Source organism: Pelodiscus sinensis, chromosome 32 (genome assembly GCF_052426305.1).
Source record: "Pelodiscus sinensis isolate ZL-2025 chromosome 32, ASM5242630v1, whole genome shotgun sequence".
Classification (NCBI taxonomy): Eukaryota; Metazoa; Chordata; order Testudines; family Trionychidae; genus Pelodiscus; species Pelodiscus sinensis.
The window spans coordinates 13,523,078-13,547,127 of NC_143083.1; the positions used below are offsets into that span (position 1 = coordinate 13,523,078).

Consider the following 24,050-nt stretch of genomic DNA (forward strand, 5'->3'; position numbering starts at 1 on the left):
AATCTGGGTCAGCCAGCAAAGCCCTCGCTGACTCCCTTGGAGGAATCATAAAATCCTAGAACACTAGAACCGGAAGGGACCTCGAGGGGTCATCGAGTCCAGTCCCCTGCCCTCCCGGCAGGACCTAGCGCCGTTTAGAGCATCCCTGAAAGATGTCCAGCCAACCTGCTCTTCAGTCTCTCCAGTGGAGATTCCACAACCTCCCTGGGCAATTTATCCCAGCCCTTAACCACCCTGACAGGGAGTTTTTCCTAATGTCCAACCTAAACCTCCCTGGCTGCAGTTTAAGCCCATTCCTGCTTGTCCTGTCCTCAGACGCCAAGGAGAAGAGTTTTTCTCCCTCCTCCCCGTAACACCCAGAATGTCGTTCTGGGGTTAAGACGAGACCCATCTAGCTTCTCCCCCTTTGTGCCACTGTTGCTCTCGTGACAGCGCACGGCTGGGTTTCCCTTCGCACGAGGGATCAGGGAAACACCCATCCAAGCCGCTTTTACCCACAAGCCAGCTCGTTAGCTGCGACTGTGCGGCACCCTCCCAGCTCCCCCTGTTCCAGTGGTGGTTTCGGTTCCCTGACGGCAGGGACAGCTGGAATCAACAGGCTGGAAAGTTTCTCCCAACTCTCGGGGGGCAGGTGACGAAAGGAAAGGCAGGTGGGGCTGGGAAGGACCATGTAACCCCGTGTGCGTCACGGCCACAGCGCCTCCTGCTGGCCTCCTGGGAATTAGTGCTTCAGCCCCAGAGCTCCCCCTTTTTGGCCAGCGTCTCACCTGCCGAAACCTGTTATCCTCCACCACTTGGCTATGTCTACACTGGCGGGTTGTTGCGCCAGAAGTATGCAAATGAGGCTAAGCATGGAATATCGCCGAGCCTCATTTGCATACCTAATGAGCCACCCTTGTTGCAGAAGAGGCTCTTGCGCTAGAAGGAGCTGTCTACCCGGCCCCTTCTTGCGCAAGAAAAACCTGTGTAGACAGCTCCTTCTAGCGCAAGAGCCTCTTCTGCAAAAATGGCGGCTCGTTAGATATGCAAATGGGGCTCGGCGATATTCCATGCTTAGCCTCATTTGCATACTTCTGGCGCAACAACCCGCCAGTGTAGACATAGCCCTTGTGTACCCACGTCCCTCCCAGACCACGGCGTCCTCCCCTGGGGATACTGCTCTGCCACAGGGCCCCACACTCTGCCCCCCCCCGGGAACCCCCCATCCACTCATACCCACCTTGCCTCAGTTATCCGGTCGCCATCTAACCGCTTCCTGCAGGGCAAGCTGCTGCTGAAATGGCGCCGCAGCGTTGGCAAGGGATGTGGATCTGCTGCCTTCTCCTGCCCTGGCAGCCTCCCTAGGGCGCTCAGGCCTGGCCCTGCGGACTGGGAGTGAGCTCTGCCTGCCTTTCCCCTGCCCTGCCCTGCCCTCAGCTTCCCTGGCAGCCAGGTCCCGCCGGCTCCCCAGCTGGAGCAAGAGAGTCTGCGTCCATCCCGCCTGGAGCATATATTGATACTGCCCTGGGCCGGGCCCTAATTGGCTCATTCCTGCCCCAGCTGCTGGCTCCAGCCCTGTCCCTGGGCTGGGTTTTACCCTTCAAGGGCCAGGGCGGGGCAGATGCCCCCTCACAGGCCCCATGAGTCCCAGCGAATCCCCCCCCAGGACACATCACGGCCTAGGCTTGAGGCCTGAAGCGCATGGACAAGGCTCAGGGCGAGAAGGGCCAGCTGCCACACCCCAGCTGGGGCTGGATGGTACTGCCCCCCGCATCGCCGAGGGGGGGCGTGGAGAAGCGAGATGGGTCCCACATGTGCCCCAGGGCGGCAGCCCTCCAAGGGAGCGCGCGGCCCGCCCTCTTGGGCCAGATCCCCGGCACAAGTCCCGTTACGCCACTGGTGAGCAGAGCCTTGGCCTTGTCCCTTAGCCCAGCTCAGCTGCTTACATCAATGCCACCAGTGTAAGCGCTTTCCCAGCTAATCCTGGGCTAGGGGGTGGGGTTTATGAGGGCGGGACTTATTAGGGGAGGGGGCTCTGAGGGTGGGACTTAGTGGGGCAGGGCCAATCCGGGCAGGACTTAGGAAGGGTGGGGCCTATGAGGGCGGGACTTACCAGGGGTGGGGCCTATGAGGGCGGGACTTATTAGGGGAGGGGGCTATGAGGGCGGGACTTATTAGGGGCGGGGCCAATGAGGGCAGGACTTACCAGGGGTGGGGCCTATGAGGGCGGGGCGTATTGGGGGAGGAGCCATAACACGTGGCCCTCTGGCCATTCTGTTTCTGTGCAGCTCCAAGCTGCCGAAGACTGCACCGTGGGGTTCCGCTGCCCCGGCGAGCTGGCTTCCACTCCTTGCTGGGCATAGGAGTCTGTGGACAATTTGCATCATCTTTGGGCCTCAGTTTCCCCCTCTGAACACCGGCCTGCCTCCCAGGGGCCCTGCCAGGACGAACCCGCCGAGGAGGGCAAAGTGCTGGGATGGTCTGTTGGTGCGGGGGTCTTTGTCTAGAAGGGCAGCCCCACACCTCTTGCCTAGGTACCTCACCAGGACGTCTCTCCCGTGGTCGGAGCCACACGCCTAGCAAGCCCTCTGCTTCGGCCCTGGCCGGGAAACACAAGCCGTGGGGGTGCAGGGGGCTGGGCCCTAGCTAAAAGCCAGGGCAGCAGAGGGTTCACAGAACCAGGGGGGAGGAATTACCCTTTATTGAGCATTAGCGTCCAGCCATCAGCGTGGCCCAGGAGAGACCCAGAGAGGGCTCCGGGGGGACCAGCCTGGTTTATTCTCTAACGGGGCTCAGGAAAATCCCACCCACCCCCAAAGACAGACACTCCCACGGGGGCGAGAGCAGACGAGGCCTTGGCCTAAACAGACCCATCAGGACAAACCTGGAGCGAGAAGGGCGGAAGATCTCCATTCACTTCCTCGCTCGGGCGGTTGGGTGCCAGCGCCTGCCTCAGTTTCCCCAGCTTTGAAATAGGGGTAATGATGTTTCCTTGGTCTCGCTTGTGGCAAGGGCTGGCTCTTGCCCCTTGAATGGGAAGAGCCGGGGGGCACAGAGGCGCTGATCCAGGCTGGTCAGCCACAAGCTTTCCCCCAGGAGGATATCTGGGCCCACCCGGGAGGGCACGGGACTGTTCAAACTGAGCTCTCCTTTGGTTTTTTAACTCCCCTCCCCTCCCTTCCCGGAAAATCACACATGCTGGTTTCCTCACAATCTTTATTGGAGGAAGGTGTTTGCCGTCTGCGGGCGTTGTGTGCCCCTGATAAGATAGGTGGCAGGCGGATAAGATACGTGGGGAGCAGGGACGCTCTGTGTGGGGCGAGAAAGCATTTCGGGCACCGGGGAGTTCTGCAAGAGGCAGCTTTCCTCGGGCGCAGGGCGAAGCCAGGCCGCCAGCCCGACACGCTGCCCCAGGGTGCCCGGAGACTCGCTGGTAACCCCAGACGCTCCCTCAAAACGCCAGGCCGGGCCTGGCTGCAGAGAGCACTCAACTCGCAGCCCACGCTGGAAATTGGGCTGGCGGAGGGCTGGCGGCTGTTTGCTGGCCTAATTACTGGCCTCGGAGGCCAGGGGAAGGCAGACCCGACTCCACCTGTGCACCCCACCGCAGACTCACCCCCCCCCCATTCTCGGCTCCAGTGAAACTGAGGTGATGCCCGTGCCCGGTGGCTTCCGTGGCTGGTTGCTGCCGCGGTGGGGCCCAGGGGCAGAGCAGCAGGTCCTGGCTCGGGCCGGAGGCAGAGTTAGTGGGGGCTGGCCTAGCTGGAGTTTATCAGATCTCCTGCCCCGGCAGCTCTAGGAGGAATTCAGAACGGAGCAGGGGGCACATCTCGTGTGCCCTTTACAATCCCTTTCGGAGCAGAGGCAGCGCGCGCGGCCCGTCTGATGGGCACAGGGCCTGGGGTACTTCCACAGCCCCTTCTCCAACCTGCCTCGGCCATGCCCCCTTGCCCGCTCCCTGCCTCAGTTTCCCCATCCGTCACCATAGGAGTAAATCAGCGAGCAGCTGGGGCTATGCTAGCGCGGAGGGGCTGGCCAGCTCTAGACAAGGCCCTGCTCCGTCCGAGCCCTAGGCCTCTCTGCGGGACGCCTGCCGTGCAAACCTCCTCGGCCCAGCCTGGCGCCTGCAGCTTGCCACTGACTTGGTGCAGCCTTTGCAGCGCCAGCCGGAGCCCTGGGCTCCCACGAAAGGGGGCCAGGGCAGGGTGGGGGGCGCTGTGCCTGCCCATCTGCTCCTGCTGCGAAAACTCCCCACTGGGGTGCTTGGAAGGGCTTGGCCAGCCCAGGGCTTCTCTGTCCTTTGCTCCCTCGCTGGATTCATCTCCCGCACCCCCGGCCGGCTCTGCGGCGATCGTGGTCGGTCGAACCCAGCGACCTCCCCTCTGGGTCGGAGCTCAGCAGTACCAGCCTGCTGGAGGCTCGGCCCCACGGCGCTGCCCAGCCCTAGACCTTGGTCTCTAGCAGCGGGTGGCAGCAGCTGGTGTCGGTGGGGGGGCAGAGCCAGAGGAACTCCTCGGAGTTCCACCGCGAGCCGGGGGCGGCCGCTTCCGCCTGCTTCGCCAGCAGCGCCCGGTCGGCCTCCTCGCTGCCCGTGAGCCCCGCCAGCAGGAACGTGGACGAGCTACAGGGCTTCTTCTGCAGCTCCGGGGAGTCCTCCGAGTCCTGGGGGGAGAGCGGAGATGGGGCTGGCGCAGGGGCTGACACCGGACCCTCCCCGCCTCGTGTCTCGTGCGAGCCTCCTGCCCGGCCGTGCCACGTGCCACGAGCAACGTGCGCAGCTCAGCCCCCGGCGGCTCCCCAGACGGGAGGCAACTCTCAGCTCCCCGAGACCCTGCAAAAGCCCCAGGAAGTGACCCTGGTGAGGCCCCAGGGCAGAGGCAGGCCGGGGGAGGGTCCCTGCCTTGCGCCGAAGCACCGTTTTGCCCAGAGATGCCCCGCCAGCTGCCATGCTGTGAACTGGGCCGTCAGAAACCCAGGGAGCAGCGTCAAGGAAACTTCCTGCCCGCCCTGACCCGGTTACCTTGGTCAGACTGTCCTCATAGGGGCTCTTCCCGCCCTCTGGGGACGACGTGGGTGGCTGCTTCATAATGTCCCACCAGAGCACCCCCCGGGGCATCTGGCTCCTCTTGGTAGGACCTACCGAAAAACAAGGAAAAGCAGATGGGCAAAGTCCCCCCTCTTGACAGGGGCAGGGCCTGCGCCAGCCCTTCGCCCACCTCCGGCGCCCTCCAGCCCTGGCACCCACTGATCAGGCCCCGGAGCGTGTCACGGATGGGGAAACTGAGGCACACAGTTTCATCTCAGGAGCGTGCTCCCCTCCCGTACCCCAGGGGCCTCCACACGCCGCTAGCCTCCAGGCGAAGTTCCTTTAGCTCTCTCCATGCCTGGGGGCAGCCCCCTTCTTGCCTGCCCTCTCCCCAGTCTCAAGCTCCCTGGGATGCCAGGGGCCCGCCCGAGGTCTGGCACCCCTGCCCACTGGCTGGGTGGTCACAGGACTTCCCTGCCTTGCCCCTCGCCACTGGCCTTACCTGTCAGGCAACTGATTAGCACCCCCACCACCACGGTGGACAGTGTTCCCAGAGCCCCGTAGTAGAGGTAGGACATGGCATAGAAGTCGTCAGCAATAGCCGGCCTGCAAAGGGAGGGACAGCAGGGTGAGTAGAGGAAAGTATGCCTGGTCGGCTGCCGGGATCCATGACCGGCTAAATCCAGGCTGGCCAAGGGAGGGCCCGGCCCTGGGGTTAGCCGAGGCGAAGTGTGGAAAAAGTGAATAAGGAAAAGCTGTTGACTTATTCCCACCATATAAGAACGAGGGGTCACCCAATGACATGAACAGACCGCAGGTTGAAAACAAACCAAAGGACGTTTTTCTTCACTCAGCGCACAGTTAACCTGTGGAACTCCTCGCTAGAGGATGTGGTGAAGGCCAGGACTTGAACAGGGTTCAAAAAAGAGCTAGATAGATTCACGGAGGTTGGGTCCATCGATGGCTATTAGCCAGGATGGGTAGGAATGGTGTCCCTGGCCTCTGTTTGTCTGGAAATGGGTGACAGGGGAGGGATCATGTGAGGATTCCCTGTTGTGTTCACTCCTTCTGGGGCATTGGTCGCTGTGGGCAGACAGGCCACTGGGCTGGATGGACCTTTGATCTGACCCCGTCTGGCTGTTCTGATGTTCTTATGAAAAATTCCCGAGTATGGTGGTTACCCCGCCTTCCCCAGCCTGCCCCCCGGCTCAGCCCTCGGCGACCTCCAGGCTGGAAGACGGGAACGTTTTTGGGACGGGGCTGACGGCTGAGCCTTGCGCCAGGAGCCCAACCCGCCTGGGCTCGGTGGGTCCTCCCACGACAGCCTCGGAGCGGCCCATTGGAGGGGGTTTGCAAGAGGAGAAATCCGCGTCCCGTATGTGGTCGGGTGTTTGCCCCTGCCTCCTCCGGCGCTGGAGCAGAGCCCTCCAAGGCGGCAGAAGCCCCCCATCGCAGCTGCCTGCCCACACCCCATGGCACCTCTCGGAATACGGCAGGGGGGTGCCCCCATGCTCAGGACAAAACCTGGGGGAGCGAATGGCCCACCCACCGGCCACCTTAAAGGGGTCAGGTCCCCAGCTGGCTGGCCCAGGGACAACCAGGCGCGGACCCAGAAATTCCCTCTGCACCAGGGAGACGCAGCCCTTTGTCCATCCCCTGCCGGCTCCGCTGACTCCGTCCGAGCCTGACCTTTCCAGGGGGGCAGAGATGTTCCGCGGCGGCAGGGGCCCCAGGACGATGGTGCCGTTGGTCCCCTCGCTCGCGTTGTAGAGCGGGCACAGGACTCCGTAGGAGGGTAGCACCCCCATGGTGGCCTCGCTGGGGGGGTAGATCGTGCCCCCCACAGCCACCCAGAAGGAGAGGACGAAACCAGCCCCTAAGCCTGCAAAAACCCCCTGGGAGCAGAAACGAAAGGAGGAGTCAGCCAGAGCCTGGGTAAGTGACGTGGCCCGGCCCCCCGCCGCCTCCTGGGTCTTGGGCACCTCCATGCGCACGGTCGGGTGCCTGATACCTAGGTGCCTTCCACGTCTCTTGGGCGCAACCCGTCTAGCGGCTGGCAGCCAACGCGCCCCATACAGCACCCGGCCACCTGCTCGCTCTGCCCCAGAGACAGGCCGATCCGAGCGCCAGCCCCCCACTTCCAAGGCACCCAGGCAGCCCCCCGTCCCCGCAGCAGGGACTTACGGCCGTGTTGCAGGCGGGTACGAACATCCCAAGGATGAAGGCTCCGAGCAGAGGCCCACTGATCACGCCCATGACGGTGAAGGAACCCTGCAGAGATTGAGACGGGGGGAGATGGGACCAAGCAAGCCAAATCCAGAGTTTCCCTGCTACACGTTTGTTCTTACATGAAAGCCAGCGTTTCTGACCAAGCAGGGCTTTCGGGGGAGAAGGGCCATGTTCATGCAAGACCAAAAGGGGGCCCTCAGCTGCCCACAGCCAGCAGCATGTTTCTACTGGTGGTGCACATCTGCACATGCGTTGGTGCACGGAACAAAAATTATTCTGCACACTCATGAAAAAAATTAGAGGGAACATTGCCCACAGCTGGTAGTATGTGTTTATATGGGTAGTGCACATCCACAGTTGCCTTGTAGCACAGAACAAAAATTATTCCACACATGCATGGAAAAACAAATTCAAATCAACATTGCCCACAGCCGGTAGCATGTGTTTCTATGGTAGTGCACATCCACACATGTCTCAGTGCACATAACAAAATTTATTCCGCACATGCATGGAAACAATTAGAGGGAACATTGCTCCCACGCCCACAGGCCAGGCCAGAAAGTCGGGCCAGAACCTTGAGCGTGTCTCCGTCTGGCTGGGGTGGGGGGAAGCTTACCTGCAGCACGCCACCCCCCAGCAGAGACGACAGGGCCGCCACGGTGATGCACGAGGTGCCGTAGATCAACGCTGAGGAATGGAGAAAGAGCAGCCTCAGCCTGGGGGAGCAGCCACATGGGCCAGGCAGCCAAACATAAGGATCCCACCTCCCCCACCAGCCCCGGACTTACAGAGCCCCTTGGAGATGAGGGTGAGTTTCCGCACTGACAGGGAGGGCAGGTGGGGCTTGACCAGGTCTTCCACGGTGACGGCTGCCATGGCGTTGATGCTGGTGGACGCCGTGCTGGGGAGAGAGGGGGCACCGTCAACCTGTGGAACTCCTTGCCTGAGGAGGTTGCGAGGCTAGGACCATAACAGGGTTTAAAAGAGAACTAGATAGATTCATGGAGGTGAAGTCCATTAATGGCTCTTAGCCAGGATGGGTAAGGAAGGGTGTCTCTGGCCTCTGTGTGTCGGAGGGTGGAGGTGGATGGCAGGAGAGAGATGGCTTGATTAGTACCTGTTCTGTTCACTCCCTCCGGGGCTCCTGGCATTGGCCACTGTGGGCAGACAGGACACTGGGCTGGATGGGCCTTTGGTCTGACCCAGGCTGGCCGTTCTCATGTTCTTATGAGCCCAGGGGAGTCATGCGCGCCCGGGCACCGTCACCGTCACCCTCCAGTGGCAAAGGGGGTGGGGCCGGGTGATAATTGCACGACCACCAGGGGGAGCTGCAGGCGGAGCACGCTGCACCGCACGGAGTCGGGGGTGGCTCGGTAGAAGACGCTGCTCCCCTTGGAGTCAGTGCCCACCCCCACGCCCGCCGTACCCGGCGCAGCCTGCACCCAGAACTGCCCTTTCGACAGCAGCCGGGCCCACCGACCCTCCTCCTCACTTCCTGTCCCACACAAGGAGCTGGCGAGCCCCACCCCAGAGCCAGCACGGAGCCACAGAGCAACAAAGGGGAGTGGGGTGCGTTTAGCTGGGCCCCCAAACAGAGCCCAGAGCCGCTGTGGCGCGAGCGGATTCTAATATGACCCTAAACGCCGGGGCGGCTACCGCTGTTATAGAACGGCAAGAAAATCACATGCCAGGTCAGACCCGTGAGCAGAAAGGGCGAAGCGTCTGCAGGCCACATGAAAACCGAGAGCAACGTCCTGTCCTCAGAGACTAACAAAAATAGACGGGAGCATCGATGATTCTATGAGCTTTTGTGGATAAAACCCACTTCCTCAGATGAGCTGGACAGGAAATAACAGAAACCAAGAGATATATCCCAGCAGAAGCAGATACCTGCCAATGGTAGGACCCGTAGTGGGGGGCTGCCGGGGCAGAAAGGGAACTAAGGAAGTGAGTGTTCGGGGGAAGAGTTAGTCTGGGGCTGGAAACATGATGGAGACGCCTAGGGAGGGGGCTTGGAGACTAGGGCCTCAGGCACCCTGCCTTAAGGGGTCTGGGGCATCCTAGACCCCCTCCTATTGCCACCTCACATCTGTATTCTGGGCTGTATTCTGGAAAATCAATAAACCCCTCTCTATTCTGCTGGCTGGTGAAGACTGTTCTGGCTGCTACGGGGGTGCAGGATCGGGGGAACCCCGGCTACGCCGCAACAATGGGAAGCTGCAATCACACAGAGAGACTCCTGAACTGCAATTCATTTGCAAATTTGACACTGGCTTGAATAAAGATAGGATGTGACTGACGCACTACAAAGCCAATTTCCCCTGCTTTTACCCTTCGCATTTTCACATCCAACGCTGTAGATGGGACACACCCAGCCCAGTTAATTCGCTCCATTAACACGGATCCTACCATTGACAGGTAACTGCTTTTGCTGGGGTATATCTCTTGGATTTGGTCATTTCTACTCCAACTCATCTGAGGAAGTGGAAATTTACTCACAAAAGCTCATAAGCCTTTTTTTTTTTTGCTCATCTCTCATGTCTACACTGGGAAATCATTTCCCAATAACTTATTTTGAAATAAAAACTCCCCAAATAACTCTTTTGAAATAAGCTTATTCCCCAAGGAAAGCAGGAGTTATTATTTCAAAATAACCAGCCTCTTATTTCGAAATCACGGGCTGGTCGCGTAGACAAGCTCTAAGGGGCCACAGGATTATTTGTTGTTTTTAAAGTTAGACTAACCTGGCTGCCTTTCTGAGATGTTTAGCGGATTAACTACTTCGTGTTAATTACAATGATGTTTGGAAAACAGAAGGTTACACCAAAAGCCTTTGGTTTGAACTATAGGGTCAAGAGGCTGCCAGATGTATCAGAAATCCATTGGGTGCGGAGGGTCCTGCCGACTCAGATCTGCTTATGGTTTGGTGCAGGGGACCCTACTGAATATTCGTCTGTTCCCAGGGTCGAAATTCTGCAAGCCCTCTGCAAGTCACGGCTCACCCTCTCAGCCAGGAATCTAATCTCAGGCCCCTTCTCGGCCCGGTGTGTATGTAAGCAAGATCCTCTCCTGCTTCTTTTTGTAAGACATTTTAGTTTGCTAATAAGAAGCGGCTGTAAGCATGTTTTCGGGGTAAGATCGGAAGCCTGCAATGGCCGGGGAGGCTGGTTGGGGCTGACTGGGTAAATCGAAGTGTAGGAATAACCCCCCGCTGTCCCCTTCTTTGAGTTCTTCCTCACGGAGTGACCTCCGCTGGCTCCCCTGGTCACGGCTGCCCCCCAGCTGGGGGGACCATGCTCAGTCCCTTACCTGAGGGTTCCGCTGTAGGCACAGGCCAGGAAGAGGCCGGGTACGCCCGGGTACTTCTCAAAGATGTCCAGGACCAGGTAGGGCATGTACTGCAGGGGGAGATGGCCACGTTACGGAGGTGTCAGAGGCAGGGGAGAGAGGGCAGCTAACCCCCGCTCTTCTAACAAGGGCTGGGGGGCAGAGGCAAGGAAAGCCCCCTCCCCAAAAAACAACCCCCCAGAGAAGCGGGTTCACAGCCTAATCTTGAACCTTGGGTGAGGCAGCTTCCTTCCCAGGGCCTGGGAGCGCTTTGCAAAGCATCGGCCCTGCTGGAGAGATGGGGAAACTGAGGCACGGAAAGGGGGACGGGTCCCATCCTGGCTCGAGCAACCAGATCCAGGCGTAGAACCCAGGGAGGCCTGTTCCCCTACGCTCCAACCCCGAGGGAAGGGCCCCCTCCCAGAACCGGGGAAGGAACCCAGGCATCCAGCCGGCCGGCCCTGTGCTCGGCTCACAGCCTCTCAAGACTTAATGAGCCACGAGGCCACGTCAGACGCCCTCCGTCTGGCCTCTTGCCCGGAGCTCCTGGACTCAGGCGGTTCCCCCTGGCTGCTCAGACAGCTCCGGGTTTACCAGAGCAGGGTCCCTGGACGGAGGCCAGGCGGGCCGGGGGTACCTGGTCGGGGGCGGAGATGTATCCGGCCAGGAGCGGGTCGCAGTCCTTGTAGAGCGCAAACATGACGATGCCGCAGCCCGCTGCGCTGGAGACGATGAAGAAGAGGCCCACTTGGTTGACCAGCAGCGCCCTGCGAACACGCAGAGATCACGCCTCGGCACAGAGCCAACACTGCGCAGTGCCGGCCGGCCGGGAGCCAGCTCTGCCCTCCCCTCCCCTGGCCCGGGGCAGGGCCTGTGTTTCTCCCCCTGCAGCAGAGACGGGGCAAACGCCCCACAAGCGGGGCCAGAGCTGCCTCCTTGCAATGGGACTTGGGTGCCTAACTCTCAGCGGTTCCTATGTACAAGCTGCCAGCACCGTCTGACCGAGCCTCCTGCTTTGGGGGCTAGTCCCTTGGAGACCTCCCAGGCCTGATCTGCTGTGGGGCACAGCGCCCCTCCACCAGCCAAAGCCATGAGCACGCCAGGGACTTAGCCCCTCTGGGAGCCAGGCTCCAGGCCTGTATCCTCCCTGGCCCTCAGTGCTGGGCCCTGCTTACTCTCTCCAAACCCAGCCCCACCTCGAGGGCAGGGGTCCGACCCCTGAGCAGAGCCCGGCCCCTCCCCTCTCCACACTGGGCAGAGCCCCCAGGCTGCTCCCACGCAGAGCAGGGGACAATCCCAGAGGATATGGCCCACTGGGCAACTCCACACCCCTTCCCCCAACCCTCCGGCGCAGGGCAGGACAAGTTGCGGCCCTGGGGCCGGATCCGGCCCACCGACAGCAGCTGGCCGCTTTCTAGTTCTATCCTGCTGCCTTGCCCCCAATTTCCAGGCGGTGGCTCAGGCAGCAGGATCCTGTTTCAGCGGCTCCCAGGGGCCGGAGCCAAGAGCCTTTGAAATAGCTGCAGCAACCCCGGGGGGTAGCAGTGGGGTCGGGAGCCATAAACCCTCTGCTGCGTTTTTCCTTCCACGCCTCTGGCCCCAGACAACTCTGGAGGGAGGCTCGTCCCCAGCCCCGCCCCCTTATGCCCCAGGCCCCGCCCCTTCCAGGGTGGAGCCGGCCTGTGACTACCTCCCAAAAGGCATGAAGTGCCCCCCCCCTGCAAAAACTATTGACCCCCCTGCTCCAGGGGGGCAAATCCCCTCTTGGTTTGAACCCTTTCCCGTCCCACGGTTAGCTTGGACACTTTCCCCTTCGTGACCCCCCCCAGCTCCCCTCTTGGACCCCCGACAACCTCGCCCCTTTCCCCCGATCCCACCCCGTGCCGTGCAAATCTGAGCCCTGGGCAGATGGGGACCCATCACCCACGTGGCTCCAGAGCAGAGATCCCTGGAAGCCGGGCGAGCTTCTAGAGAGAGTCTAGTGCCGCCCAGCCGATTAGCAGAGCGCCCACCATTGGGCTGGTGTTATTTCCTTGTGGTGCACATTCAACCGCGCCTCCGTGCACATCACAAAATGTATTCCGCACATGGAGGGGGAAAAATCCACACATGGATGGAAAAAATGAGAGGGGACATCGTTCCGATGCCCCACCCCATGCCAGCTAGGACCCCTGGTCACATTTCATCCTTCACTACAATGGCCTTTGGAACTCCCTGCTGCGAGAGATCAGCGAGGCCAAGTGCTTTAAGCGCAGGGATCTTTCTGCCCTTGCACAACACTGGCACCACCTCAGCCACTGATAAGCCCCTGCCGTACGTGTGGGCAGCTCCCAACTTTGGCACGGCCAGCCAGGTGGGGCAGCTACAGTCTCCCCCGGCCATTATCGGAGTCAGGGGGGGTTATCGGCATCTGATGGCACATGGCTTGCGTCTATAGACTCAGACAGGAGGAGGGGGGAAGGTGCGTGACAGCCGACGGGTTGGCATTAGAGATACCCAGCATAGGAAGGACGAAGGCCTCTCTTTGCCGCCTGCACCCTCCCCTGCCAGCCCAGACCCACAGCAACCTCCCTCCGTCCGCATGCTGGATAATGACCGCTCAGTCTCCGGCACAGCCTGCCATCCCCAGGCCCCCCTTCCTCCATCCTGCTGTGCTGAGCTGCCCCCAGCCGCTGGGCGCTCCCTTCCCAAGGAAGGGGGACCCTGCCTCAGTTTCCCTTCCCCCAGCAGGCCGCGGGGAGGAGAGGGGGCACTCACAGCTTTGCCTCACGCTCCGTCTTGCAAGCCACGTAGCGCTGGACCTGGGCCTGGTTCACGCCGTACATGGAGAGCCACACCAAGGTGCCCCCAAAGGTGAAAGTCCAGAAGGTGTAACGACTCCGGGGGTCCGGGTCGAAGCTGCAGGCAGAAGGAGAGGGCGAGACACAGATGAGCCAGCCCCACGGCGGGGGAACCTTCCAACACAGACTATTTACCCAGCCCCATAAGTGGGCAGGCTTGGGGGGCCCAGACCCCCGTTTTGGGAATGCCACCTTCCACCCCAGGAAGAGGGGGAGGCTTTTCAGAGCTGTCCCGGCACCAGGAATAGCCAGGAGGTCACTGGGGGTATCACAGGGCCCCGGGACACAGAGTGCTGGCCTGGAGAATCACCCCATTAGAAATCGAGACTGGCTGGGGAACACCCGGGGGCAGCCGGCAGCCCTGCTTAGCAAAGACATCAGGACTCGTGGGTTTGAGAGGGGAGTCTAGTGGTTAGCGCATGGGGCCAGAATGGCCGTCGAGCCCAGTGTCCTGTCTGCCGCCAGCAGCCTATGCCAGGTGCCCCAGAGGGAGTGAGCAGAACAGGGAACCATCAAGTGATCCCTCCTCTGTCGCCCATTCCCAGCCTCTGACAAAGAAGCTAAAAACACCTTCCCTACCCCTCCTGGCTAATAGCCATCGATGGACCTAACCTCTATGAATCTATCTAGCTCCTTTCCAACCCTGTTAAAGTCCTGGCCTTCCCCACATCCTCTGGCGAGGAGTTCCACAGGTTACCCATGCGCTGCGTGAAGAAAAACATCCTTTGGTTTGATTGAAACCAGCTCCCTGTTCATGTCATCGGGTGACCCCTAGTTCTGATGGGATGGGAACAAGTCAAGAACTTTTCCTTATTCCCTTTCTCCACACCCATCCTGATTTTATAGCCCTCGATCCCACCCCCGCTTCGTCTCCTCTTGTCTAAGCTGAAAAGTCCCCGTCTAGTTCATCGCCCTTCTGTGATTCCTTCCCAGCTGTGGGAGAGGAGAGGGACCCAGTGGGTTCATTGGTGGGGGAGCTGGGAGTCAGGATTCCTGGGGTCTTTTCCCAGCTGTGGGACCTGGCCGCGCAGGGTTGGTGGATTTGTGGTGCGAAAGGCCTGTGCTGGGCAGGGCACCTACTCGGCCAGGTTGACCCTGGAGTGGTTGGCGGCGATCTCCAGGACGGTGCTGGGGCTGCCCAGCAGCAGCGTCCCCTGGATCAAGATGGCGATGAAGCCGGAAAGCATCACCAGCACCTGGAAGACGTCGGTCCAGATGACGGCCTTCATCCCGCCCTGCCGAGGGAGACGAGCCAAGTCAGCGCCCCGAGCAGCCACAGTGACCGCCCAGTGCCCGGGCTGGAGCAAAGCTGCACAGCTCTAGCGCCAGCAATGGAACGGCCTTGTTCCACCCGCCTGGGGGCCCGGCCCCACGCGCCAGCTGGTCCCCAGCTGAGCAGGGATACGGCCCACGAGCCCCCCATCAGCGCTGGGGTGGCCTGCCAGGGAAGAGACCCACAGGGCACCTGCTGGAAGAGGAGAGCCCCGGCGAAGCCCAGCCTGCTGGCCGTGATCGCTGCTGGAGCCCGTCCAGCAGCAGTGGCCACGTGCCAGCAGCAGGGGGCGGGCGGGTACTCACTATGGTGGTGTAGAAGGTGCAGATGGCGCCGGTGGAGAGGAGAGATGCCCAGATATCCAGCCCGGTCACTAAAGCAAAGCAGGAGCCAGTCAGTGAGGGGAGATGTAAACTGGACCGGCTGGAGCAGGGAGACGGCCTGGCACCGAGCCCCGAATCCCCAACCCCGACCGGCAGGGCGTTAGGGCCAGAGCGCCCGGCCCCGCCCATCAGGCACCCGGGGGGACTGGAACCGCGCACCCGAGAGGCCCTGGGCGGATCCCAGCCGGTGTCAATCAGAGCCCCAGATGCTGCGCCGCGGCCATAGCAGTTGGGGGGGGGGACAGAGCCCCTGGAAATGGCTGCAGCCGCAGAAGCAGCACGTGGCTTGTGAGCTGCAAGGAGCAGGAGCCGTGGGGCAGCGCCTGGGGGCCGGCCTTGGGGTAACAGGCACGGAACGCCGGCCAGTTCCCCTGCCAGCTTGGCCCCGGCCGCCCTAGGGAGAGGGAGGCGCGAGGGTGGGGCCAGGACGGACCTTGGTTGAGGATCAGCGCAGGGGCATAGATGACGATCCCCGTGTACAGCATCTGCAGAGGGACAAACGTCGGTGTGAGGACAGGGCCCCCCCCCCGTCAGACACCCCCGGACATGCCACCCTCAGACATCCCCCATCTCCACCCCTGGACACGCCACCCTCCCCAGCCAGCCCCCACCCCCGGGCATGCCACCCTCAGGCATCCCCCATCTCCACCCCTGGACACGCCACCCTCCCCAGCCAGCCCCCACCCCCGGGCATGCCCCCCCCCAGCCAGCCCCCATCCCCATCCCTGGACACGCCACCCTCCCCAGCCAGCCCCCAGCCCCACCCCCGGACACTCCACTCTCCCCAGCCAGCCCCCAGCCCCACCCCCCCTCCCCAGCCAGCCCCCAGCCCCACCCCCAGCCCCCCCCAGCCAGCCCCCATCCCCACCCCCGGACACGCCACCCTCCCCAGCCAGCCCCCATCCCCACCCCTGGACACGTCCCCCCAGCCAGCCCCCAGCCCCACCCCCGGCCAGCCCCCCCCCACCCCGCAGCCAACCCCCATCCCCACCACCAGACACACCACCTGCCCCGTCCAGCCTTATGCCCAATCCCCACCCTCCCCAGCCTCCCCCATCCCCAGTCCCCACCCTGCAGCCCCGCCCCCGCCCGGCCAGCCCCCGGCCCACGCACCGTGGCGATGATGTACTGGATGGTCCCGCACAGACGAACTTTCTTGCTGAATCTCATCTCCAGGTACTGCAAGAGAGATGGGGGAGGGGGGCGTGTGTGATGTACAGGAGCCTCCGACCCCTTTGCCCGTCTCCTCCATGGGAGGGGGCCCTGCTCCTCTGGGGCACTGGAATATTCAAGGGGCGGCTACGCACCCCGGGCAGCCCCAGCCTCATCTGCCCGCCCCCAGCAGAGCCCGGCGGGGACAGGAGCCCCCCGAGTTCAGTCCGCAGGGGGCTCAGTCTCGCCCCTTTCCTTGCTTTGTGGCGGTTTGTCCGGGCCCATCGGGGCACCCCCCATAGCCAGGGTGCAGAAGGGCAGCCCTCTCGGCTCCCTGCACACCCTGCCTGGGCCCCTCCCCTGGGCTGGGTTTGGAGGGGGACACAGTCAAAGGGGGCAGAGTTCAAACCGCTCGACCCCTCCGATGAGATTAGCACTGGCGGCTCTGGGGCTCGGGTCCAGACCAGCCAGGGGACGGGGCTGGGGGCCCAGGCGCTGTGGGGAGCACGTGGGGTGTCTGAAGGAAACGTTGCTCTTGAGCGTCCCGAGCCGGGGAGAGAATCCCTCCAAGCTGGGCCGATCTGGCCCCTCGGCTAACGGCCAAGGGTGGGATTCAGCTCCTAACTCCCATTGGCTTTACTGGCCATCGGGCACCTCAATCCCTTGGCCATTCGGGGAGGACGCCCCCGGGGCCGACAGCTTTCCAGTCCCGGCCCTGAGGTGCTCGCCTGCTCCTGACTAGGGAGCCGAGCGTCACGCGATCCAGCCGGGGATGCCTCATTGGACAGAGGGGAAACTGAGGCACGGTGCAGGGCCGCAGGTTCGCGGCAGAGCCAGGAGCTTCCCAGCTCTCTCCAGTCCCCAGCCAGCATCTGAACCACGAGGCCGCCCTTCCAGCTCCTGGAATAGCCTGGAAACCCGGATTCCACCCAGACCGGCCCCCCCTGCAGCGGCACTAGCTCCCCTCCTCGCACGTCATTGCACGGCTCACTAGTGCCTTCCGCACGGCTAACGCCACTTGGCGACGCAGCCACCGCAGGGCCCGGCCCACGCTCCAGCGAGCCAGCGAGAGCCGGGCTCCACCGTGGGGCCCTGGCCCGGGCGCTTGGCCAGCAGGGCCTGCGGTGCCGGGGGACCCGGCCTGGAAGGGCTGAGCACCCAGGCGCCATCTGAGCAGGGAACCAGCTGCGGAATCAAGCTCCCGGAGCACTGAGCCGCCCGGGCTGCCTCCTCCGGAGGGCTCCGTCGCCCGGGCTGTTCTCCAAAGCCCGGGGGGCGCGGAGCGGCCAGGACCTGAGAGAGGCTCCGGCGTGGGCGAGCGTCGAGGCTTGGGGGGGTGGCAAATGGGGGCCGCCCTCGGAGAAGAGGCCTCAACCTCAGAGAAGAGGCCTCAGACTGGCCGTGACCCCGAGCGGGGCAGCGAAGGCCCAGCTCCGAGCCCCCCAGACGTGGGGGCAGGCAGAGGGGGTGTGGGCTGCTTCCCAGAATGCTTTGCAGCGCCCCAGCCCCTCCTGGGGGTTCCCACTTCACTCCCCCACACCCTGACCAAGAGCTGGAGTTTGGGGGCCCCGTGGGATGTGCAGTGACCGGGGCTCTTTCTGCCTTGGCACCAGGGGCTTCCTGGACGGGGAACCCCCTGCGGCTCCCCTCCCGCCGGCCTACGAGCGCCCTGAGTCCCCGGTGAAGGCCTCGGAGGTGGAGCAGGGCCCACGGGGGCCGCCCGGGGAAAGACCCGGTTTTGGCTCTGGGGCTCTGATTGGGACCCCTCCCTCCCCGGACCGATCAGTCCAAGAGGGGCAGCCCACGGCGCGCCGGCCCCTCTGCGGATCCGAGCGGGGAATCTCCCGGGAGCAGCGTCTCAGCGCCCCTGCTCCTGGCCCGGAGCAGAGTCTGCCCCCGCGGGTCTGGAAGCCGGGCGGGGAGCCCTGGCATGTGCCTGCGATCCCGGCAGGACCAGGAATCCAGGCCGGGCGCTCGGCACCCCCAGTCTCCGAGTCCCCGGTTCTAAGCCCGTCCGCCCCCAGCCGGGAATGGAACCCAGGCCTCCTGAGTCGCGCCAGCGGAGCAGGGGGACGGCAGGATCCCAGGGGGCCCCTCGGACCATCCCTCCTCTGCCCCCCAGGTCTAGGGCCAGGGACTTGATCCGCTCCTCTTATCCCTGGTGTTTGTTAGTGATAAGACTCTGCCTGGCCAGCAGAGAGCTGGGCCGTTCCTGACCCTCCCCACTCAGCACCTTGAGGGTTGGGGGTCGGGGGTCAGGAGGGAGGGAGGGAGGGGCACTGGCAGGGCTGGGGGGAACCCAGAACCGGGGGGCTGCAGGTGGGGACTGAGGGGTACCAGCAGGGCTGGGGGGAGCCCAGAGCTGGCAGAGCCGGGGGGCTGGGGGTCGGGAGGGAGGAGCCCGGCTGGGCTGGGGGGAGCCCAGAGCTGGCAGAGCCGGGGGGCTACAGGCCAGGGCTGGGGGGCACCAGCCCAGAGCTGGGAAAGCCGGGGGGCTGTGGGTCAGGAGGGAGGGGCACCGGCAGGGCTAGGGGGAGCCCAGAGCTGGGGGGCTACAGGCCAGGGCTGGGGGGCACCAGCTCAGAGCTGGGAGAGCCGGTGGGCTGGGGGTCGGGAGGGAGGAGCCCGGCTGGGCTGTGGGGAGCCCAGAGCTGGCAGAGCCGGGGGCTGGGGGTTCACCCGTGGGGAAGGCTGCCCCACTCCTGCTGCTCCCATAAGCGCCCCCGCCAACCCCAACACCCCCTCAAACTCACAGCCCCGAGCAGGAGCCTGAAGAAACCCCCCCAGGGTCTTTCCTAGGACCCCCCCTCCGCCCAGGCCCTGCGGGCGCCCTCACCTCGTAGGTGCTGGTCAGCCCCAGGCGGTAGAAGACGGGCAGGAAGAGATAGGCCGTCAGCAGGGTGTTGAGTAGCTGGCCCAGGCACATCCACAGGAACTTGAGGCCGTAGCGATAGGCCTCGGCGGGCACGCCCAGCACCTGGATGGCCGACATGAAGCTGGCGGAGAGCGAGAGCCCTACGGGCACGGCCGACATCTGCCGCCCCCCGGTGAAGAAGTCCTCGCTGGTCTTCTGCCCGCCTTTGGCGAGGGCGTAGAAGAGCCCGATGCTCGTGGAGATCAGCAGCATGAGGCCGAACACGCCGTAGTCCCAGAGGCTGAAGGTGAGCATCTGCGGCACGAACACCTCCATGCTGCCCGCCTGGGACGTCACCGGACCCTGGGCTCCCCCCGTCTGGCCCACCAGAACCAGCTGCCAGCTCCGCTCGCAGAGCAGAGCTTTGGAAAGTGCCTCGCGCCCCGGTCGAAAGACAGGGCAGAAATAAACACCCGACGGGGGGACACAAGGCTGCCGAAAACCCCCTCCGACGAGCCACGTGGATTTCACCACGGGAGAGGGGAACAGATAATAGCGCTTGCAACCAACCAAAACAGCAAATCGCGCCTGGAATCAAAGGGTTTCAGAGACAGACACGCGCAGGTTGGACCCGGGGCGCACACGCTCTGTTTCTCGTGTCAAGCTGGAGAGGGGACAAATATTTTCGAAGCAAACAAACCCACCAACAAAATCTGGGCTGGGTGCTTTCCGGGAGGGGAAAAAAATCAAAATAGGTTACACCCAGAAATGTCCGAGAACCTCCAGGTTTTCCAAGGGGTGGGTAGAAATTGAAAGACGGCAGGTGGATCAAAACCCAAAAAGGTGCCTGTCTGGTCTGTTCAGAACCAGGCTCTCACCTTGTCCCACCCTGCGCCCGGCAAGTCGAGAGGCGATGGCATCGAACAGCAGGTGGGTTTTAAGCCGGCACGATGCTTAAAAGGCAGCAGCAGGTTCAAATCCTGACCTGAGCTTTGTCAAAATGAGATTCCTAAAATCTCCTTTGATGGTGAATTTCAGAAGCAGCTCAATAACTCAATCAAACGCCGCTGATCAAACAGGAGAATAGTTTGCTGCCAGTTGGAACTACAGTGCCCCGGGAGGCTGCCTGGTGATCCAGGACCACTCTGGGATGGAGTGACTGCTCTGTCCACCTGGGCAGCTCTGAGCTGTGGTTTTCTTCAGGAGCAGCTCCGCCAGCAGCTCGCCGATAAGGGAGGAGGTGACTTAGTGTTCCCCGAGGTCTGTTGATTTATTTGATGGGAGACCAAGGTCATCCAGGCTTGGCTGAAAGGAACCGGCGTCCGGTGCCAGGCACCCTTTCAGTGCTGGTCGCCGAGGGCCCGTACTTGGAAGTCATCAGGAGGAAGTTTTTAAAGAGGCTTTCCAGCCCGGGGCCCGGGGCGTGGTGGCAGGCTATGAGCAATGCATTGGCACATCCACCGGCGTGGAGAGAGTGTAATCAGCGAAGGGACCTGCCAAGGAAACTGTTCCGAGCAGTAAGTGTCAGGTGCTTCCTGGTAAGGGATCGCAGAATGGGGGAGAGGAGAGAAGAGCTGGATGCAGCAGGGAAAGGAATTTACAGCCCCGCTGAGGAAGGCCGCAGGGCGCTGTCACCGGGGAAGGGAGCAGAGAGCTTCCCTCTTCCTCTGCACAGCTGTCCGGGATGCTGTCGGGCGCCCCGCCGTGCGGATTCAGGCTCTGAGGGACACGCACGCAGAGCATCAGGAGGTGGTGGGTAGCCTAGGGAAACTCCTGTGCCCCCAACCTTGCCAGGCCGGGGTCAGTGTTCCCAGTAAGCTGGGCATTTGTGTAGCTGCTCAGGAGACATTCCAGTGCTGCCCAGCTGACTAGCAGGGGGCTCACTGCTAGGTTTGTGTTTCTCTGGGTGGTGCACATTCACACATGCCTTGGTGTACATAACAAAATTTATTCCACACTTCAAAGAAAAAATCCACCCATGGAAAAGTTTAGTGGGCCCATTGGCCGGGATCTGGGGCAGAAAGGCGCTGAGTGACCACTCCCTGTGGGAGCCCAGATATTAGAGGCGCCCTGCACATCTGAATCCCAAGGGGATAGGAGTCCCCATGTGCCCACCCTCAGTAAATCCCAGCCGGGGGGTGAGAGAGGCAGGCGCACACCCAGGAAAGTTTGCAGAGAGGAAACCCCAGGGCGGCTTCATGCAAAGCCAGAGAGTGACACGGATGATCCTTGAATTCAAGATCTTCATCCCAGCAGGTCCAAGGAACACCTCCATCCTGGACAGACCAGTTTCTTTGGGGGACGTCCCGCACGCTGCATCCTTGGGGGATTAGGGCAGGGCAGGAAAATGACTCAGGCACCTGCAACTTCTGCCCTGCAGGCCTGGCTCCCCAGCTGGCCTCTCCGGAGCCATCAATATGTAGGCAGAATACGCTGGGCGCGGTGAAAATTCCCCATTCTCCTTCCTACCAAGAGGCAGGTTTCCAGTGAGACGGAAGTTCTCCTGGGGAGGCCGCCGCATCACCTCGGAACGTGTCAGCGTCTGCCCCGCGGTTGACGTTTAGAATCCCCCCCCCCCCACCCCAGGCGTTTGGGCCTCTTAAAAAAATGTCCATCAGAAACCAAACATTCTTGCGGCAAATACCCCATCTCCCAGCCTGCTCCTGTTAGAAACCTTCCCGGTTTAAACCTTCTCCGTGGCGGGACGTCTCCTCCCCAGCCCCCCTTCCAGCCCCGCCTCGGTCAGGCCCTACACGTGGAGACACGAGCTGCCCCTATTTTTAGGGAGAGCTGGCTGGGTTAGTCCCTCGCTTTACAAACTTCGAAGAGCCCCGTGACACTTTCAGAAGGAACCAAACGGACCAGAATCACGTGCTGTTGTGGGTATAACCCACTTCCTCCGATGTACTGGTGTTTTCACAGCACTGGGGTTCCCGGTCCCGTCCAGGGCCCCGGCCTCCCTGCGGCCGCAGGGAAACTAGGTGAAAAGGAAGGGAGAGAGAGATTTCAGATCTCGCCTGGGAGCTGTTATCGGTGTTTGGACTCTGCGGAGGACAGGGAGGCTGGGTTAACCTCGCCGCAAGGAGCAACCCAAAGGCCTTGTGTGCCGGCCAAGGGTTTGGATAAGCAAGCGCAGCGATTAACCCTTTCTGGTCCTGCCTGGTCCCGTTTCAGGAAAGGCCTCCTGCTTCCTGAAAGCCTCTGTGGGGGGCTGAGAGGGAGCAGGGGGGGTTAAGGTGGCTTGAAACCCTTTTGCATCCCAGGGGTGGTCTCCAACGGAACACAGAGCCACCCCTGGGCTGCTGTACCGTGCACTCCGGGGGCTGCGAGAGGGAAGGCCCCTTTCTCAGCTGGAAGAGGCTCGCCGGTGGCGTTCGCAGCCCTTTGGGCCATGGGGACCTCGTGGCGAAGCAAGCCCAGAAAGTCCCTGGTTGACTTCCTTTCTAAAAAACCTTCTGGCCTGCCTCTCCCTGGAGCTACTCTGATGAGCTCAGCACGCCCCCGCCCCGGCTCACAGGAGCCTCCAGAGTCTGTGTCATTAATTCCAGCGCCTGATCATCTCAGCACAAGATCCTTCCGCAACCTGTCTCCGCTCAATCCACAGCTCCAGCTGCAGCCACGCCTCGGGCCACGGGCCACGCCCTGAGAGCCAAGACTTCAGCAAGTATTGAAGGAAGCTTGCAGGCTAATAGAGCCTGGCTCTATAGTCTAGCGGGCAAAACTGACCTCTGTGTGGGATTGGGGGGGGCTGCATCGAGGTCTGTAAAATCATCACTAGGGTGGAGAGAGTGAATAAGGGAACGTTATTTCCTTGTTCCCATGACATAAGAGCGAGGCGGTCGCCTGAGGAAATGAACAGGTGGTGGGTTTAAAACAAACAACAGGAAGGTTTTTGTCATGCTGCGCACCATTAACTTGTGGAACTCCTTGCCAGAGGATGTGGTGAAGACTGGAACTTTAACAGAGTTCAAAAAGGAGCCAGATAGATTCATGGAGTTGAGGTCCATTGATACTTATTAGCCAGGATGGGTAGGAGGATGGTGCCAGAAGTTAGGAATGGTTGATAGAAGAAGGATCATGTAATGATCCCCTGTTCTGTTCACTCCCAGTGGGGCACCTGGCATTGGCCGCTGTTGGCAGGCAGGACACTGGGCTAGATGGACCATTGGTCTGACCCAGCCTGGCTGTTCTGATGTTCTGACACCGAGTCTGAGAAATCTCCAATCCTCAGAGAAACAGGGAGCGAACAACTTCCAAAGGGTGAGCTGTCAGCCCGAGTCATGGAAGCCCCAGTGCAGCTGGCACAGTTGCATCCTGCCTTCCTCCATCTCCCTGTGGCAGCTGGATGCAGGATTTCTATTCACTGCCTGGCTGTGCAGCACTGCTGAGCTCCTGAAGCCGGTGCCCCCCACCACCCACCCCAGAAGTGGCTGCATTTCAGCTGCGAGGCTCGTCGGGGCGTGGCTTCCTGCGGACAAAGTCTGCAGATGCCGTAAAAGGCATGCACCTCTTTCCTCCTGCAGGGCCGGCGGGTTTTCGGCTCTGCCTTTCTCGCCCTGGTCGCCGTGGGGCATGAAGACGGCAGCCATCCGACGCCCACCCGGCAGGGCTGTGCACCGAGGGGATCATGGTGCCACGTGGCTGGGGCATCCTGCCAGCCCTTCCCCGCAGCTGGAGAAAGGCAAATTTAGCTCTTGGCAGATGTGTCAACCCTTCTGGCCTGGGTCTGTATCTGCCAAACAATGGGCCCCTGCGTGGGGCTTCTCCCGGTCAGCCTTAGACTCTCTGGCTGACTTCGGGCATGCTTCTTTTTCCGTCCGTCCAAGGGGCTAACGAGTCTACAGACCTTTGGTGAGAGCCTGAAAAATTGGGTCACTTTCAACCCGGGCCAGGCTCTGCATCGAGGTGTGGGACTCCTTCCCTGCTCCATCACCTGAGCCGGGACCTCGTGCCTCAGGCATGTCACATCCCCCTAGGTGCTGACCCG

At 62.0% G+C, this 24,050-nt stretch overlaps 1 protein-coding gene across 1 annotated transcript; it reads right to left on the reverse strand.

Annotated features, from left to right (window-relative positions):
* Positions 1-3,181: 3,181 nt before the first annotated feature.
* On the reverse strand, positions 3,182-22,852 carry SLC5A5 (solute carrier family 5 member 5). Its single transcript, XM_075902755.2, has 15 exons — positions 19,046-22,852; positions 16,171-16,236; positions 15,491-15,542; positions 14,980-15,047; positions 14,482-14,636; positions 13,319-13,459; positions 11,199-11,328; positions 10,544-10,632; positions 8,023-8,135; positions 7,851-7,921; positions 7,190-7,276; positions 6,695-6,900; positions 5,508-5,611; positions 5,000-5,115; positions 3,182-4,641 (listed from the first exon to the last, which is right to left on the reverse strand). The coding sequence occupies exons 1-15, from the start codon at positions 19,397-19,399 to the stop codon at positions 4,423-4,425; spliced, it is 1,971 nt and encodes a 656-aa protein (XP_075758870.2). The 5' UTR covers positions 19,400-22,852; the 3' UTR covers positions 3,182-4,422.
* Between the last annotated feature and the right edge of the window lie 1,198 nt (positions 22,853-24,050).

Bases quoted from the DNA above. Each gene is read 5' to 3' on its own strand.
- SLC5A5 (XM_075902755.2), bottom strand. From the start codon at position 19,399: ATGGAGGTGTTCGTGCCGCAGATGCTCACCTTCAGCCTCTGGGACTAC. The intron at 15,543-16,170 runs GTGCGTGGGCCG...GTCCCTCTGCAG, and splicing joins TCCAGTACATCATCGCCACG to ATGCTGTACACGGGGATCGT. The intron at 7,922-8,022 runs GTAAGTCCGGGG...TCCATTCCTCAG, and splicing joins CCTCATCTCCAAGGGGCTCT to CGTTGATCTACGGCACCTCG.